This window comes from Phaethon aethereus (assembly GCF_964289735.1).
Source record: "Phaethon aethereus genome assembly, chromosome: 3".
Taxonomy (NCBI): Eukaryota; Metazoa; Chordata; class Aves; order Phaethontiformes; family Phaethontidae; genus Phaethon; species Phaethon aethereus.
In genome coordinates this window covers 16,808,126-16,828,256 of record NC_138576.1, presented here as the reverse complement: position 1 = coordinate 16,828,256, position 20,131 = coordinate 16,808,126, and the positions used below count along the sequence as shown (strand labels likewise).

Here is a 20,131-nt window from a genome sequence, read left to right as displayed (position 1 = left end):
CTATTCTTGTGACAGCAGTTTTCCCGGTGAGAATAATATTTGACCACTGGTAAGAAGAAATGTGTTATAGCAAAGAGGCTTACCTGCGGAAACCCAGTTTTAACCGAAGTACATTTTGTCAGCTCAAGTATCAATTAATATTGGTCTTCAGCTTTTATAATGTGTCCTTTCCTCAGTTCTAAAGCAATTTTCTAGCAAAAAATCCCCAGTGTTCTACAGCAGTAGCAGCTGCACACATGCATTTAACTCTGCCCACATTATAAAGTAATAACCTGCCTGTGATCTACAAAATTCCTTAGGATGGGAAATCAAAACCCTTTAGGAAAGGTAGATAGGCAGCAGTCAACTACACACTTCAAATGGAATTTGGCAAGTAGAACAGGACCAAAGCTCATTCTCGTGATCTGCGTTACACAAGTTCAATGACAAAGGTGGTTAGGAGTTCTGTTTTTATCATGCTGAGAGCTAGCAGTATTATCAACCAAGAGAAAGCCTGTCACCTATAGCATCCTGATTGCATTTGGACCTGCAGACCACCAAGATCTGATCAGTCCTGGCACAGAAGTCAGGTGAGGTCACAAGCTTCTGACTGTATGTCTGCAAGTAAACTAGTAAAAGATGGAAGCCAGTATTTTCCACCGGAACATAAGATTTTATGAGTGCTGCCTGAGTTATAAGGGGATAAACACACAGAGTACTACCGGAGGCTTTCATTCTCTTGGCAAGAGGCAGAAGAGTTGGCAGCTTATAAAGAACTGAAGAGGGACATTTGTTTGACGGTTTTAAAGTTCCTGTTCTTTCATGCAAAAACTAAAGTTACTTGTGTATTATCTTAAAAAATTATATATATATAGCTCACCTTCTTTAATTTGAATGTTGCCTGTTTGCTGCCTACTGTGGTATCAGACACATTGAGCGTGCCAAGTTTTTCTTCAAGCTTTAAACGGTCTCCAAGAGTTTTCCTGCAGAGAATAATTAACATTAGTTCCTATTCTTGCCATCTTTTTACTCTATTAAAGGCTGATAATGCAGTCAAAATAATCTCAATTTCTCTGAAACCTTGAAATGCCATAACTCTAAAAAAAATAAACATTCAGTAAACAGAACAGAAACACAAGTCCAAATCATTCCCCCCAGAAATTGCTTTGGGTAGAAACATTTTTAAAATTTATGTAAAGTTCATTGTTTTTTCTGCTAAAAAAGCAGCAGGACTCTAGTTGAGCAAGAAACCACACCCTTCTGTTGCTATAGTTTTCTATGAAATGTTAGAAAAGTTCAGGAATATTCAGCTGCAGTAATAGATACATACACAAAAAAAATAAGGCTAGATATGTCCACTTTTCTTGAAATTTTATCATTTCTGAATTGGAAATACTTTTGAGGGAAGTAAATAATCTTGACTATACATCAGGAAGGAAGTTTTTCACACTGAGGGTGGTGAAACACTACCACAGGTTGCCCAGAGAGGTGGTGGATACCCCATAGATCCTTGGAAACATTCCAGGTCAGGTTGGACAAGGCTCTAAGCAACTTGATCTAGTTGAAGATGTCCCTGCTCATTGCAGGGGGGTTGGACTAGATGATGTTTAAAGGTCCCTTCCAACACAAACTATTCTTATGATTCTGTGGTCAGAATGAACTCATCACTGAATGAATCACTTCACTGATAGTGACAAACTACCTAGTATATATCAAATGACTGCTTGGAGATTGCGCCCATAAGGGTCTAATGCAAATAGTTTTCTAAATAAAAGAACAATGCAAACAAGTGAATGTGATGAATAAGACAGACCCTGACCCCAGAGAGGAGCTCCACATGAACATATCCCTTCAAGCGCACAGTGCTCGTCAGTTAGTTTCTGTAAGCAAGCTGGTATAAAGCCTCTCCCTTGGGAACCAAACTCTAGTCTTTCCATGGAGGAGGTAGCTGTTGGGGCTGAAACTGACACTGCTTTCAGCTCTCCCCCACCAGGACTTAATGACCCTACAAAACCAAGACACATGGACATGCCCCAGTTGCTCCAGGTTGTGAACCGATATTTAATGTATCACCCTTGCTGACTTCAGTAAGTTGGGTTGTAAACTGGAACAGCTGAGGAGTGGAAATACACCTTGTTCCCACATAGCCTCCAGCACAGGGGTGAGGCAGGCAGGCAGGGACGGTGCTGCCTTCAGCCAGCCTCCCTACAGGCACCTCTGACTCCTAACACGGCTCATCCTTCTTCTATAATGTGGGGCCTATGAGTAGGTAGGGCCACCTGAGAATGTGACACTGCTTGTATGATCAAACCCACTCTGTGCTGCGCTTAGAAAACATTCGCCCAACTGTAAACAAAAGTAGTTTCCTGCAATTTGAGAAACCACTGTTAGTGCCTCTCTCTGAAAAGACCTTTTTTTGTACAAGTTTTAAAGCAGAAAATAAGTCATGATAAAAATACAGACAATTAGCAGCCACCACAGTCAATGGCATTTCTATGGATGAAGGGCTCATAGATTGTGGCCTGTGCATGAAGTCTCTGAAGTCCACTAAATTTTGGTTTATGAGCCATTTTATGTAACAAAGACTTTTCAGATTAACAATGAAAAATTACTGTCAAGAATTATTTTATTTCTCATGACTAGGTACTTTGACTGTATTTTTTTCTCTAGTATATTTTTCATTGAGTACATGTAAAAACTTGTTCCATCTGTGTGAATTGGGAAGACAAGCTAAGCCTTAGAGCTAACTATGGCAGAAGATCAGTCACTGACATTGTGGTGGGATTTCTGCATTCAAGTGAAGTCCCATGTTTCTCCCCTTTGAAAATGAACTGGAGAAATATGGCTACTACTGAGCAATTACTTAGCATGACTGCCTAGATACTGCTTCTGTCAGGAGAAAAATTAAAATGAGAAGATATTAGCAAAACGCTGTGGGGTTGCAATTTTACTTAATAATTGCAGGTATGGCTATATTTATCTGAAAATGTGCAGACCTCAAATGACAGTGAATTGCACACACTGATACACAAATACTTACAACAGCTGGGTTGTTTGGGTTTTTTTGGGGGTGGTTTTTTTTTTTTAATCATCCTCAACAAATTGATTCAAGGGATACATTAACAGTGTTATTAAAAGCAACTTCCCCCGCCCTACAGTGAAAAACAAACAAAAAAATTGCCCAAGCACTTCTTTTTTCCTCGCTATAAAGAGAGCAGTTTTTCAGGACTTTTCCTGCTGTTTGACTTTAGCAATACCTAGGAATGCCAACTATGCTTTTGTTGGCTTTTGTTGACTTTCTTGGCCACCTCTGAAGAAATATACATTGACTGTCATACTATAAAGTATGACTACTGCAGTTTTTAATTTTGACATGCTCTAACTTCAACAACAAACCTTTTAAAGGAGCATCAAGAAAATCAAGAGAGCTCTTAATAACTTAAAAGGAATCCACAAAGGGAAAGGGTTTTTATCAGTGTGCTATGTAAGGAACTTATGCAGTGAATAAACAAAGTGAAGTTTTGCATCTTTGAGAATATGTTCAGCTGGTTTTCATGTGTAAGCATACGTGTGCAAAAGGGAAAAATTAAATGTAGATTGGTTTGAGACAAGGTGGTTTTTTACAACCACGAGTAAATTTTGCAGCTTTCCTGCACAAAAATGCACAGACCTCTGGTCTATGAAGAAATTTATAGTACGCACCACTGCTTTTAGAAGTTGGGCTTGGAGCCGTGCTGAGTCAGGAACATGCCGAAAGAAACACCCAGTTTTATATAAGTCATAAACTGTTTCCTCAGGTAGAACATTATACGATTAGAGAAAAAAAGAACACCTAACCATTAAATGCATAGTGAAGGTATTAAGGTACTTAATTACATTGGTCACAGAACATCATTCCGTAACTTGGATAAATCAAATCAAAGACAAACATGCCAGCCTCACCAGATTGTACATGCCACTACAGTCTTTCCAATTTTCAGTACATTACTTGAATTAATTATTTTTATGCTGACTACTTATCACTGAATAAGGCCAGCAGAAAACATATTTAGGTATTTTCTTCATAAAATTCTAATATGTAAAAATGCTTATTAGCCCAAGAAGTTAGCTCACAACACAGACTAAGTCATTATGATTACAGAATCTTATCAGCAATGCGTTATAAGAAACAGATACCAGCTGTTAATTTATAAATTTCCTCTAAGAATTTGAGGAATATCAATCTTCATACTCAGAACAATGCTTGGATGAGCACAAATAGGATCAGTGAGTATAGCACTAATTGCTTCGACAAAAATAAAAAATCATGGAAAGATAATTCAGTGACAGCAACCCAGAAAAACATGAAGGATGTAATGCTGTCAAATCCAATTTTTTTTTTCTTCCTATGCTATCCTCAATTTTCTCTCCTTTTCTTTTTTTTTTTTTAACATTTTACATTACATCCCATCTGTGCATTTACCACACAGAGGGTATCTAACCTAAGCCACCCTAATTATGCACCACACCTTGCAAAATATTCTGCAGAGAATTAGCAGTGAATCTTAAAACAGCTTCTCTCTTCCCTAAAAGCAGTCTTCTAAAAGTCTTTCCATGGTTTGTCGTCACTGATATTCCTCCATCCACTGGACACTATTTGCTTTTCTTGTTCCCAAGCTGAAGCAATGATTTTTCTCCCTCCGTACACCAAATTAAAGAATTCATTTTGTCCTGTGACCATACTAAGTTTTTCTAAATGTTCCTCTTCCTTATACCTGTCCTGGCTTATTTACTTAACTTTCAGTATCCTTTTTCACGTTGAAGCCATCCACATTTTGAATTAAATTAAACCTTAGTACTTCAAATTGAGTGCCCTTGAGAATGTCCTTTAGAGGTCAGCAGCTGAATTTGTGTAAAAGAACAGTATGCGAGTAGGCTGCAACCATACTGCCTTTTAGGGAAGTATTTCAATGGCAATGAGAATACAGTGCCATTTGACCACTGTCTCTGGCTCCTCCCAAGTCACTTGCTAACATGACTACAAATCCAAGTACAATATAAAAAAATATACTTAACCTACAATACTCTGACAGAGTGTCCAGAGTGGATTTTCTCCTGACAAAGAAGAAAACCTGACAAAACAAAAATATTACTTCATCTTCTGGAAGACAGACAAATAATCAGAAGAAAGTTGATGGGGAAGTCTAAGAAAGTAAGAGTCCAGAATGAGTGGCTATATTCAATATAAAGAAAAATTCCTGTGTGAAAACATGCTAAGGAAAAACAGCTAAGGAAAACATGGGAATGAGTTGTGCAGAACTGCTATAAATCTCGATTTATAAAAACTACTATTTAAAGAGGTCTCACAAGTACAACATGGAAATCATAGACTACTAGACTACTCTACGAAACACTGTCTCAGTAATACTTAAAGACCATTTTACATGATAATTCCAATTAAAAACTTGCACATTTAAGGGACAAGATTAATTTTTATCAAATGTTTCTTTATATACCTCCAGAAAATTTCCATCCTGAAACAACTAGGTTGTAGAGTCAGTCATTAGTGACATAAAGAAACAGTCCCATTATATATATTATTCACTTCCTTTTCTTTGACTGTATAATTTCATTCTAAGTAAAAACATAATGGCTATTACGAGATCCATCTAGCCCAGCAACGTGTTTCCAACATTAGTCAAAATTCTGCTCTGCATCCAGTGAGCTCCAAGAACTTTGAAGCTATTGTCTTTCAAGGTTTTAATATTAGTGCTTGCACTCCAAATAATAAAAGGCTATTAAATCTCATCTTGTGAATGGCTCAACCCACCTCTAAAAAAACAAGAGACACACACATTTGCAGGCATTAAGCACCTCAAAGCCAAGTCCTTTAGTTTGATGTGCTCTTTATACAGTACCCAGTTATTTCAGTTGATCATCAATTTAAGGAAATCCAAGTTTAAAAAAAAAAGTCTGATTTTTGGTATTACAAAAAGAAATAGCAAGACCTGACAATATAAGGAGAGCATAGTTTTTTGCAAGTGTCTGGATGCCATAAAAATAGCCAGACTAAACAATTTTTGTCTTACCACCTTGATCCTACCCCCAACATAGTGACTAGTCATGCAGTATTCTACATCCTTTTAGAGGGTCAGATGAAAAACATCCAGACAAGTCAACCTCATACTGACACTGGTGGAGAAATAAAACCAGTTTCACAGACATCAGTGTTATTTGTGAGCGCAGCAGTTTATCCACACTGAGTAATGGATCCCCAATCTGGCTCACCATTAATCTCTTACTCATCTCATTTGTGTTGACTCTCTCCCATACTTCAAACATTGTCCTTGTTTAACTACAAAACAAAGCTTTCAACAACTATGTCGCTTTAAGTTATATTCCTGAATCACTAGATGTGGCTTTACTAGTAAGTGCTTCCAAGCCAAAATGCCACTGGCCTGCATTGTAGAGAAATACTTGAGAATCGTCCACCCCCAGCTATTAAGATAGGAACATTAGTCTTACTTCATTAATTTTTGTTTTTTGGCAGAGTCTTTGAAGCTTCTGAATTCCTCTCCTTCTTTAATCTCAAAAAACTGAGGTTTCAGTAATGTTTGCTGATCCTCCTTGAACCTTTCCTGCCGCTTTACTTTTTCCTCTTGGCGTAGAAGCTTGCGCTGTTTCCTGACCTCTTCAACCCAGCCTTTTTCATCATCTGAACTCTCAGAACTTTCTGCATCACTTGCTTTTCCTTCTGGTTCTTCCTCTTCTTCCTGCAGACAAAAATAGTATAAAATAAGAAATCATCAACTAATTTTCTTTTCAAACCATTCCTGCAATTAGAGTATGTGACAGCTTTTACATAGCTACAGTTGAAGAGAACTAAAATTTCAACAAAAGCAGTAACAGCAAATAAAGCAGAAGATACATTATAAATTTGTTTCCACCTACATATTTTATGTTTTTCAAACCTATATTCATGTAGACACAATATTGGTCACATCTAAAAAACTATGATAGCATTATAAAGTACACTTAATTACTGCAGCTGATAAGACATCCTTGCATTGCCTCCATCTTTCCTTCTTTTTAGGGTGGTTTTTTTTTTTTCCCCCCTTGAAACAGAAAACACACCTATGGATTTTTTTTTACTCCAAACGGAAAATATTTTACCTGTTCTTTTGCTTCCAGTTCCTCTAAGATCCTTAGTTTCCTCTTTCTTTTCTCACTTATTTTAGAAACAAGTGGGTTAAGTAGTCTGAATTCTTCACTCTGCTCATCCACCTGGAAATCTGGATTCTCAAACATGACCTTAAAACGATCATCTTTGAGAAGGCTAGGCAGATTCTGGAAAAGAAGCAAAGCATGAGTAAGTTACAGAATTCTAAAACAGACATTGGTAAACTAAGTAACATCTTTTTAATTAAACAAAACTCAAAACCAGCATGTGAAATTCAAGTTGCTCTATCCTTCCTGGTCATTTAAAAAAAAAAAAAAAAAAAAATCAAGATTTATGCTTGTTATATTTTATTACTTTCACAAAGATCAAATAAATATAATTTTAAGCTACCTGTAAGCAAGATAGGGTTTTTTTATGCACACTACAGATGTCGTAAATACACAATTACTAGTATTTTTGAATTTATGTTTCTCATACATTCAGCCAGCTAATGTGGAGACATGTTGATATCTATTGACTAACCAGCAGTACCTCCAACACAAATACCCTGCCTGATGGGGATGATTCTACACCTGTACAACAAATTATAATTTAAGCAATGCTACTACTGTTTTACTGTAAATACGTAAGAGTAAGTATTGCTATACATCTTGTAACACTTTTTCTTCACTGCCCTCACATACATAATGGAAAAGGCACGTCAAAGTAAAATGAACTCAGTGTAAATTATGTCACTGTTGAATTAGGAACAGTTCAAGCTACAATTTCAGCTTATGTGAGTATCTGTTGTCGTCATTTTAAAATTGACTGTGTGGCTTTTTATTATAAAAAGATGATCTTTCAACATTGCCAAACTTATACCAGCACATTCATCCCACTCCAGCATTAAATTTTAATTGTTACCTACGAAGTGGGAAGAGAAAAAAAAAAAATACAGAAAACAACAAATGTAAATTTCAAACATAGAAGCTGTTGCAAACATCTGACTTGCAGTCAGACAGCCAAAAATTAAATCCCAAAGCCTAAAATAAACTGCTCTTCAGAAGACTTTAATGCCATTTCAGGAAAATAACCAGAACATGCATTTTTATGTATGCTCTTTTTAGTCCACTAACGCAACCTATATTAATAAACACAATCTATATGTTCTCCTACACCAATCAGCCCCCATTTACTGAACTTACATTTCCATCATAACACTGGCTTAGTCTGCATTTAAGGTTTTACCACCACCTACTTTTTCAGTAGTTCATGCTTCCTACTAACGGTAACACACACAATTTCATTAGATGCCACATGAAGCTGATGCCTGCCTTTCATGGATGCTATATTCCTATGAGAATGGGCACCCACCTGTGAAGTGATATCTACAGAAAGCTCCCTCCCACCCTGATACCAAACATTAACTCATTTTTTTCCTTCAGACTTCACTTAGGATAAAAATGGATTATTTTCAACATCAGGAAGAATTCCTGTTGCAGAAGAGCAAGCCATTTTGCCTACTTAAAAAAAATGTAGTTAACTACATTTAGAAAGAATGTAGAAAGGCAATTGTACCTTCAGTTTTACAGATAACATCAATCTTGTCATGGTCACCACTAAAACACCAACAAATGCAAACAAAGGGTCTTTTTCAAACAACTTTGGTATTTGCTCTGCATTAAGCTAGCTTCTGCAGTCCTACAAAGCCCATATCATCTTCATAGATGAGTATTTCATCATTTTAAGCTTTAAGTTACTACACAGCCTTTTTGGTGCTGCAGCTACAGTGAAGTCCACCTAAAGCCACCTACTACAATAAGTTATTTATGAGAAGCAGAAACAATGCAATTTTGAATCTGTTTGGCCTAAAACAAAAACAAACCCCCAAACAAAAAAAAAATCAATACTGTAAGCATTACTATTCCTGTGCTCCCAGTTAGAGAAGTCTCCAAAACAAAAGCTCACCTTCTGTTTCCTTCTTCTAGTAACCTGTTGCTCTTCTCCTTCTTCTTCAATCAGTTTGAGTGCAAGCTCTTTATTGACTTTTGGAAGTTTCTAAAGAGAGGAAAGCAATTAACTAGTAAATTACTCTTTTACACATGCAAAATCCTACATGCTTTATATTTATAAGTGTGGTGAAGACAGAGTTCTTATTCATTCTTATAACTCTTGCTGAAAAGCTCCTTGACTTGTTCTAAATAATTCTAGGTACTAGTAAAGCAATAGCGCTTGGAGAAAATTTAAGCAGAACTTCTGTATTGTTTTTTCCTTGCAATGCATCAGCTTTAGTACTTTAAAAGCAATTATTTCTCCTTGTATGTTGAGCAAATTCAATCTAGAAAGCTACTAGTTATAAACACAATACTAATTCTATGTATCTCTTTCCAGTGTATTATGTTTTAATGGCTTGAGTCATTTATTTTAATGACAGAAGTAGAAACTGCAAGTTTTACCAGTGGGTTATCTGCTTAAGTGGCAAATGTGATGAGAACTGCTCTTTTACAGTTTGGTATCAGTCTTTCTTACCTGTAGGAATCACACACATGGGAATTTCACTGTTCCGTTAAAAAATCTCTATAAATTACTTTGTGTCTCTGATGATAAACAGAATCAAATCCCAAGTCATTACATCTCTGAGATACACTTAAGAATATATTACTCTTTATGAACAGTTTTCCCAGAAGAATACTCATTGTTTACAGGATTTACCTTTAGTTGAACTCTCTGTGCACGTGTTTCTTCTATCTTCTGCCTTATTTTCTCTCTTCTGTATTCTTCATAGGCAAAGGGGTTGGCCATCATTTTTGCCTTTGAACAAGCAGGAGGAAGTAAAAAGAAAATAACATTAATACAGGACACAGCCCATTATTTGGAAATAAAAAACCAAACCAAACACCAAAAAAACCCCAACAAAAACCCAACACATTTTATTGGTAAGAGTAAAAACTGACAAGGATCAGCCTTATTTACCTTATGATAAAGTCTTATGTCCATGAAAAAGCCATGCATGTATGCTCTGAGCAATGATGATCCAATGAGATGAGCAAGGCCTGGGAAAAAAGTTCCAGAGGATTTCAAAGACCTTTCATATATAAAGAACTCCTATTCCAAGCTAGCCACTTCACTTAACCGGTTCAAGACAAACAAGCACTGCCAATGCAACACATCAATGTAACAGTCACATCCATTACATTCAGACTAAGTAAAACCGCAGCAAAAAAAAAAAAAAAAAAAAAAAAATTTCCATTTGGCCAGTAAGAAATTTGAGCTTCTTCAGAACAACAAAATCCATTTTTCTTGTCATAATACATATTACTGTGCACTTTTTAAAAATGCCCACATGCGCTACACTCCATAAAAGTTTAAAAGAAAAATTTGAGAGGATTTTTTTTGAAAGTCCACAGATGTTTGACAATCACTTTTTCAGTGTGGTATAGAGATGTTTGTAATTAAAGAGTTTTGCCTTGGGTCACTAACTTTGAAGAATCAACATGTTGAAAAAAATACAGCACCACATCAGGTCATAAAACTGTCACCCTAGGACCTAACCTAAGTAAGAATGAAAATACTTAAGAGCTCTCTGATTTCCCTTCCATGTGTCTTCACAAAATTCCAAGACTGAGAAAAGAAAAAGCTTTCTATAGCAAACTATCCTCCACAGACCCTAAATCTTTAGAAATTAAGAATTAACAAACTTCTAGAACTAAATGGCAAAAAAAAAAAAAGCAAAAAACCACTGTGCATCTCAGAAAGCAAAGCTGTCTCTAAAATTTTTTTAACTGTTTTCAGGAGACAATCTTCCTGTGTATTCCAAAATGAGAGTACTCCAGCTAATGGCTAGTAATACAAAGAAACCTTAACATACGAAATACAAAATACCCCTTAAGTTGGCTCTTCCTTTGAAAGCTTGCATTTATGAGGAAATGAATTTGACTATGTTCTAGTGAATTTAAAGCAGACCAACTATTCCCAGTCAAGTTTCTGTGTAGATAATACTACATTGCCTTATTCCCTTACAGTTGGGATAGGAGTCTGCGGGCTATATGCAGACTATCTACACTAGAACTCTAATGCTGAAGAAGCAGGTGCTTTGAGTGACCTCCTAGTACGGCCTCCTGCCAGGCCAAACCCAACTCGCATCTTCAGAGATAAATTAATTAAACTATAGAAAGAAAAAGGACTAACTACCTTCGGGGAAACATACTTACCTTCTCTGCTACATAATTTTCAGTATTCCAGTTCCTTGAAACTGTGTTTCTATTAGTTCTAGAATGATTTGTATTTTCTGGAAATTACTACATTCAATTAGGGTAGCCTTTGGCAGATTTTGCTCTGAGTTCCAACGTACTATTTGAGCACCGCAAAAATATTTTGAAAACTAAACCAACTTCTCTTCCTATGATTTTCCTATTTCCACTAAGTGTCTGAAAGCACACTCAACAGATTCCCAGACATATTAAATCAGCTAATATCAGTCATAATCTTGGGATAAAAATCGGAGAAACACAAAGACCTGGTGTTGCATTGGTTGGGAACTAACGAACATAAAGCCATCAGTCTGGTATACTAGTAACTAAGAAGACTGGAGGAAACTACTAACAGTGAATGTCTAACAGTCCTCATACATGACACTGGAATTACAAAACTTACATGTGTAAATGATCAAAAACTGAACAAGGAATACAAGGAGAATATTCAACTGTTTTACCTAAATTTTCAAGGTCTTTTCTGGTAACAAATTTGTAATCATCATAAACTGTGCTCTCTGGATTCTCTTCCAGTTCTTCAGTCAAGTTGTCCAAGAATGAACACCATTTTGGGGCAGGTCCCAAAACCTGTGGGTATTACAGAAAGTTATAACATTGTATATTCTTACAGAAAAAAACCTACAGTTAGGCTCTCGGCTACTGTGCTGTAGTGGAATAACTAATGAATTAATCTGACCAAACAGACCTTAAGAGCGACAGCAGTTAAGAGAACATAATTAAACCTATTTGCATTACCATTACCAGTAAGGAGTACTATAGATTATGTAAGCGTTATTTAAATTTAGATCATTTATTTGAGACTAACAAATCTAGAGGTTTCAAGTTTAACTGTTTCAAGTGGTCCCAGTCTGATTAATTTATTACAAGCTCAGAGCTAAACATTATAAATAAAATTATGAACTAATGGCACTAGATAGCAACTAATCTGTAAAGCACTGTTGGATCTTGAACTCATTAGGTTCACTACGCAATCACATTAAATCCTGCTATGCCCTATTTATTGTAATTGAAACATCACAGGTATATATCACGTATTTTTAGTCAAGAATAAATGCAGACTGTACGGATAGATAATGGGAAATACTAAAAAACTTGCATATTTCCATCATGAGGCAAAGGATTTATTTGAACAATATTATGTTGCACTATCAATGTACTTTTCCATATAAGCTTCCTCCAATTTCCCAAGTTAACAGTTCGCTCCCTTCACTTTTCCCTCCCGCTGTTCTGATTGAAATTCCTCCCTATCCTGATGCATGCAGCCACAACCAACTGTTCCAGTACTATTATTTTAGTAGGTGAGTTAGCTGAATGGAAAAATCCAATGCTACATTTTTCTCTCTAGAGCAGATCAGCTGACATTTTAGAACATAAAGTGGCAAGTTAATGCCTACAGTGGGACCTTTAATGAGGCTTCTGATTTGTTTGCTAAAAATTCACATTGAAAAGTCTGCAGTCAACATGACCATAGGAATAGCGGTGATTCAAAACCAACATTTTAAGATCCTGTTTGATTATGGGGAAAAAAGTAGAAGTGATTTTATATATATAAAATACATATAGTTTGTTTTAACATGATAGTGTGGTTAACAGTATGAGATAATGCTGTTAATGTAAAAAATAAATCTGTTACTACTTACTGAAAAGTCTTCAGAAGACAGCTATACAGAAAAAATTGTAAAATTGTTTTCTAGACCATAATATTCTAGACTGTAACACTCCAGACAATATTGCATTCTAGACCACTATTGTCTCTGTATCAAGTATCTTCGTAAGATTTCAGCCCTCGCTGAGAACCATAACATGCTAAATGAAAAACTGGACTTTTTTTTTTTTCAGTGCTGTGTATTCTACTCCAATTAGTAAGAGCTTCCAAGGAAAGACCTAAGGTGTCCCTAAACAGGAAAGACGTTACCTACTGAATGAATTCACCAAACCCCCACGTCTACTCCAGTAATACTCAGCTTAAACACTACGTATCATTCAGATTGGTTTCTTGACAATACTGCAGATGCTTTTGTGTCCATCTCATCTCCAGGTAGGTTTTAAATTTTTGCAGTTATTTTCCCCAAAAGCAGTCTGATATATTAAATGTAGCATTGGTTTTCATGCCATTCAAGATATCAGTTATCAGCGTTTCATTACCAGATCATCAAAACATGACTGGGATGGAGGAATCTTCTCTAAAGTTTACCTATATTTTTGTTTTGGATGAAAATGTTTGCCCTTACAAAAAATGAGTTGCTTACTAACTGAACAAAACTTCTCTTGTAATAAAATTTAAGTACAAGTCTCTGCTGAATATGATTAGAAATGAGATTAGAGAATCCTTGACTCACATCCATTCCCATTAAATAAAAAGTTCCCCTTCATTCCATCTTGCTGACTCATCACGTGAAGATCTCTATCACTTCACTAAACCTTCTTCATCACTTCCATGTCTATGACACTATCTGCTCAAACCTTACAAAGTGCATGTTACTCATTGGAACTCAAGCCACTCCAGCCAGTCTTTGAATAACTAAAGCAGAAGTCTCACAAATAAGGGAAATGAGTTTAACTGTTCTTCAGCTGTAGCTCCACTCGCTGTTCCAAGTATCCCTGATATAACCTGATACTGAGAGAAAACCTTTCACTGCACATAATCTGTGCCATGAAACACAAAGCCGAAAGACCTGATTATTCATTATCATCTGTGGAGCGAGTTGGACAATCAGATCATAGAAAACAAGGGGGGGGGAATGAGATAATTAACAGGAAAAAAAAAATGGCAGAATACCAGGAAAAAATAGAAAGCCCATCCATTATTCAAATTTCACATGTAAACTGACAAAAAGGAAAACCCTACAGAGATGTTTGTGTAAGTTTTATTGCCTTGTTTCCCTCTCTCTCATCCTACTGAAGCAGCTCGCCTACCTATTCTAGGATACCTTAAAGCTTTGCTTTGTATATTAAAACAGAACATTTTTTTAAAGCTTAGGAAGAAATTTAAAAATAGAAAAGGCAAACAATACTAGTCACAATGACAAAAACATAAACAAGAAACGTCCATTTCTTGCAACAGTAATTCTTCATGGAATTGAATTGCCAATGCATTTTAACTGCAGAGTTTAATGCTCCTCTGTCATCCATTGCCAACCAACAGGCTTCTCAAGATGGTGCCAAGAGCACTCCGAAATGGCAGGCTCCGCCATTCCTGTGCCCAGCTACAAATGCCACAGTTCAGAGGGCTGGTCTGCACCGGGCCACCAAGGATGAGGCGGATAGGTGAAACCAGTTCAGGGGTCTCCATGCAGCGGGCAGCACGGGTGAGGCCCCTGGGAACTCCCCGGAGCTCCTGCCACCCAGCACCGATAGCACCTCAGCCTGGTGGGCAGTCCCTGCCAAAACCAGCAAAACAGCCACAAAGCTGTGGAGTTTGGGTAGGCTGATTAATATATTTGTCAATTTAGATCTAGAATGTACAATTCTACCATATCTAAGGGAGAAAAATGCACTGGAATTCACAGCAAGAACAAGAAAATGTTACTGAGGTAGGTGATTGCATGCAACTAAACTGACAGGTCTCACTTTTACAGTGTTTGTGATATACCAAATAGGCTTCTCCACACATTTTAGAGAAGTTGCCCACAGCTAATGGGAAAATCGTTATTAAATGAGTGCACATCTAAAGTCGGCTTCTACTCAAAGATTTCTTAGGATAGGAAAACCAGACATCATCACCGACAGTGACAGAACCAATATTTTTGCTATTTTCATTATTATTCTGTCTTCAGTAGGATAACCAGTTCTTCAGACAATTTCTGCCAATTGCCAGTGAAAGACAAGAAGATTGACTTTGAAGTTTTTGAAAATATTCTTGCCTATCAACAGAGGAGCTTCACCTGTGGGCTGGGCCCCACCGGCAGCAAGCTGGGCAGCTGCTCCCTGCTCTGCTCTCCTCTCCTCCACTGCCAGCGCTCTCCTGGAGAGAGAGATAACCGACTGGAAAGAGTACCCACGAGGTGACCAAAACGCAGTTATCCCCCATCACGTCCCACCACCACACTCCCAGACAGAGTGGCGGCTGGGTTGCACCGGGCAGGAGATGAGGAGCAGCCAGGGAGCATGGCCCTCTCCTCCCTGTGGGTGAGCCGTGGGGCTGGACTTACCACAGGGGACTTCCCACTGCAATACACAGGCAATGCAGACATCTTGCCATGGTGTCTGACATCAAGCCACAAGAAGTAAATAGTGGACTTTATAATTATTGGTATCGTGCCATCTAATACCAAATTTTTGTTAGTACACATTAGAATGTCTTTTTTTTAACTTGAGACACAGAAAACACAAAGTATGATAAATAACCTAGCATACAACTGAGTGGAGATGACAAGCACAAGGCCAAACTGTTAAGGAAGAGAAAAATGTTGACAGAAAAATATTTTTTAAATACCATAAAATAACTTAAAAAAACCACAGCTCTTTGTATTCTTGTTTTACAAGATGTTTAACTTCATAGTCTTGCAGGACCACAAATCTTACACGGTACAGCTCTGCAATGCCTTGTACTTGTGGCCATGCCTAATTCCTGAGCACTTCTGCAGAAAACATCATCCCGTCATCGTTCTGTAATTCCCCTGAATTTAATGCACCCTAGGACAGTGTAGGTATTATTCCCAACCCACAACAGATGTTTATCATCTTCAATCTGGAACACCAGACAGCACTTGTACACTTTTAAATGCCACTCAACATGACAGCCAGTTCCACAGAGCCCTTATTGCTACAGGAAAATCTGGGTCTAATCCTAACTAGCACTAAACATGCTCAACAACTTAAAAGAAACCCAGGATGTGTAGAAGTTTCCAGAGTCAGATGTCACGAGATTTAAAATAAAGGACTTTAAATACACGTTCAGACGAGTACTGTAAATATCTGTTTGAAGGTTTCAGGGACCAATTCTACACGAATGAGCTGAACAGTTGCTCTTTTCTTCTCAGGGAGCCAAACCAGGTTCCTATTTTTCAGGATGTTAAATAGTACGACCCTGGAAGATTTCATAAAAGGCAGTAATACGCCATTCATCTGTAAATAAGATGTCAAAATATATCAAGACTCAAGCAGCAGAAACTCCTCCCAACCTTCACTGATGTACTTTAACAATCAAAATCATGCAAAGTGTTCACAGACAGCATAAATCAGACTTGAAAATAATTAGGTAGAATTTGCAAAGTTTAAACTGCCTGAAATCCGCCTAGAAGACTAACTTAATGTATGTGGACATCATTCAATAAAACACTTCCAGAGGCGTTGAAAAGTAGAGGTATTAGCTGCCATAGCTGTACAAGACAGAAACACACAGTTTCACAGAAACTTCAGAGTTTCACAAAAATGAACCCTGTAACGCTGCACCATGCCATACCAAAACAACACAGTTAATAACAACTAAGTATAAAAATACATCGTATCACTGTTCTTTCATAATGTATTTTTAAATAAAACTTTTATTTCAAAAATCTTCAAATTGTTTGTTGTGGTATCTTCTACGGATTTTAGTTAGATTATAAGACCTTTACCAGGTAGCAAAAATCTACAATTATAGTTAAATCATCCACTGCCATCCTGTTTGAACAATGTCAACTACAATGAAAATAGTGTATCTTTAAGGATTTTAAGAGAGCTCTGGGTACAGTGTATTGTGTAAAATTACTAGTCTGAATGAGAATTTTAGTAACTTTTTAGTAATGAGAATTTTAGCAAGATAGGAACTGGCTAACAAGGAACAGTTTATGCTGAAAGGCGAAGTACTGCACAAAAAGGAGGCTACAACTGAAGCTCAAAGACTGTCCTACTAAACATTTTCATTAATGACTCCCACATATAGTAGGAAAATGCCAGTAATTTCTGCTAATGACAAACTGTCACAAAAGAAGAGTCAAAACCTCTCAGAGGAAAAACGCTACCTTAAAAACTAAAATGCTGGAAATCGGATAAAATGTATAGCCAATCACCATCAGCTGTAAGGAACAGAATAGGAAAAATTATACTATCTGATCACAAGACAATAAAATAGTCATGTAAGGCCATTGTATTAGAATAGGATAGGAATAATGACTCCGTGTACATCTCGTATAACTCCAGGCAGTAATGTTCAGGATACGTGAATGCAAACTGTAGCAAGTACAGTGAAAGGCTGCTAGGATGATTTCTGAAACAGTAATGCATGCACAAGAATAAATACATGCAAGGCTATCACAGTGCCACTGTAAACTAGAAAAGTTAGCTAAGCATCAGAGGAATGTGACTCTTAAACAGCCTTTTAATGGAAATAATGAGGAGGAAGCAAGCAATCAATTTTCGGATTAAATCTGACATATTCATGGAAAAGATTAGAGAATCTGATCGCCTATGATAAGATGGGACTGGACTCCATGACCCAAGGAAGTTCCTCCATCCCTCTGCTCCCATTAAAAAAAACCCAAAAAACACCAAAACCCACACAAACCAAACAAAGCTTGTTAACACAGAATCTTTTCTAGATTGTAATTTCTTCAAATTAAATGTATTTTATACACATGACTCAATGACTTCACACACCTGTAGGAGACAAAAGTAATTCTTTGGAGGAGACAAAGAATAAGAATAATAGTAAAATCTTAATTTTGGTGTTTGTTTTTCTTATTAATATATTTAATAATTCTTATTGATATATTTAATAACATGGCAAAATAAAAAACATTTTAAACTGTTAACAGGACACTGGCTGGAGGAAGCAAATGCACATCTATGGATGTATATTCTCAGCTTCAATCAAGCCATTTAACAGAAGAAGATTACAGAGGTCTAATGAGGGAGGAGAAAAAAAAATAGGCGATCCCCAGGGTGTGGGCAGTGATTGAAATGTGCAATTGCATTTTAAACATAATTAGCTCCCTAATTGCATAGCCAAGTTTAATTAATGCAATTACATGAGTAATTAATTATTATTCATTTTAAGAGTACTGTTTTCAATGTTTTGTTCTCTAATTTTAAGAATTAGATCTCAATATGTAATAACTTTGAAAAGTTTCCATCTATATACATTGTGAAGGCAAGAGAAGAAAGAATACCTTGTTATTATGCCTTGTTAAGAGTCAAGGTTACATCAATTGCAATTGGTAACTCTCAAAAATCAGATGGATTATTTCTAGCTTGTTAGACATGAAAAGCTGCAGCTCTCCATTCATGTTTCTATGCATTTGGGCTTCAGTCATACCCAGCCCAAGAACTTCAGAGAGCCCAGGAGGTTAGCTTGTGTTAGAAAGGAGCCTTGGGATCACATCACCTTGTTATGTTTTTATCTATTACGTTTCCATGTACAGTGCATTCTCCTTAGCAACCATCATGCTCCAAACAATTTGTGACAATGAATTTTATTCTGACGTTCCTTTCTAATCTACTTTCTCCCTATCAATGCTCCAATCAACTCCAATTGTGCCCTGTTAATCTCACAAGTAAACCCATTTAATAAAATTCTTCAATTCTCTAAATTAAATGGGTTTTGGGAATAAACTCCAAACAAGTCTCCCATGTATTTTAATTTTTCACAATGTCCTGCCTTCATTCACCCCACACTATATGGTGTAGATTTGATGCTTTTACAGTAACTGAACTTCCATGGCTATCAAGTAGCTCACTGGAGTACAGCTATGACCAAGAGAGACCAACCAGCACATTTTTCCTTTTCGGCATACTACTGACAACAGCACTGCATTTGGTTTTAAGCCCACGCATTCATAAATTTCACTGAACTATACAACGAATTGGCTCTTTCTTTCATCCTAACTCCAGCACATCCAGACATTTTTGGCAGATTTGTTAATCTGAGAGAGGTTGGTCTTCCTACCTTTTGCTATGCTACGGAAGCTGCCAAATCAACAACTTGGAGGTTTTACTCCTTAGAGAGCATGTTAAAGGAAATGGTGCTTTTAAGATCTTCTCAGTGTTAAACAAAAACTGCTGCAGGAACTTGCACACATCTTCTAGGAATGAGATACTAAATCTTTCTGGCCTGGTAGTAATCAGATAGTAAGTACCTCTTTTTCTAATCCTAAGCAGTTTGGCTTTATAGTGTTGTTTTTTTAAGTCTCATTCTCTGATCTGACAGGTATTACAGTTAGTTAACCAGTCACAGGTCTGCTCTCACTGTGTCTTATTGGTGAAGCCACCTTCTTTCAAAGATCCTGTTTCTCATAATGTTGGGGGGATCAAAAATGCTCTCCTAGATAGGAACAGCAAATAATTTTTCAGCAAAGAAAGTTACTCCTTAAAACTGTAAATAAGATTAGCAGAATAGTTCTCTTCCTCACAAGACAGAAGGAAATGGGACACTTCTCGAGTCATCTGTAACTTACCAGCAGTGGCATTAAGAGAACGGAATCTGATGCTTTCACCAATATCGCTATCATGTTCTGACATGCTGACATACACAAAGATAAACACCCATCGCTATTGCTATGGCTCTTTCTATTTATCAGACTCCCTACACTTTTTAGGTTTTTAGACGACTGAAGCAGAGACAATTTGAGGTCAGAAAAACAGATAGAAACTTGAAGTACATGAACCCACTACTTTCACATCTAAGTCAATTAATCAAATGAAGCTCAAGAGGTAAGGGAGTGGCTTCTCAAAGCAGGCATTACAAGCATGACCTGCTTCAAGCACGACCTGCTTCAAGCACTTTCCCATAAATATCAGATGGAGCTGAATTAAAAGTTACCAA

At 36.9% G+C, this 20,131-nt stretch overlaps 1 protein-coding gene across 3 annotated transcripts in view; it reads right to left on the bottom strand.

Moving 5' to 3' along the window:
* The window catches only part of NOL10 (nucleolar protein 10), a gene marked incomplete at its 5' end in the record, with an annotated part of 52,274 nt that overhangs the window by 2,850 nt on the left and 29,293 nt on the right, over nt 1-20,131 (bottom strand). For all 3 annotated transcript variants that reach the window (XM_081998029.1, XM_081998031.1, XM_081998030.1), the window contains 7 exons: nt 860-962; nt 6,484-6,731; nt 7,132-7,305; nt 9,086-9,175; nt 9,830-9,928; nt 10,091-10,170; nt 11,829-11,955. In XM_081998029.1, the coding sequence (XP_081854155.1) occupies nt 860-962; nt 6,484-6,731; nt 7,132-7,305; nt 9,086-9,175; nt 9,830-9,928; nt 10,091-10,170; nt 11,829-11,955 (921 nt within the window). The remainder of the gene's footprint in view (nt 1-859; nt 963-6,483; nt 6,732-7,131; nt 7,306-9,085; nt 9,176-9,829; nt 9,929-10,090; nt 10,171-11,828; nt 11,956-20,131) is intronic.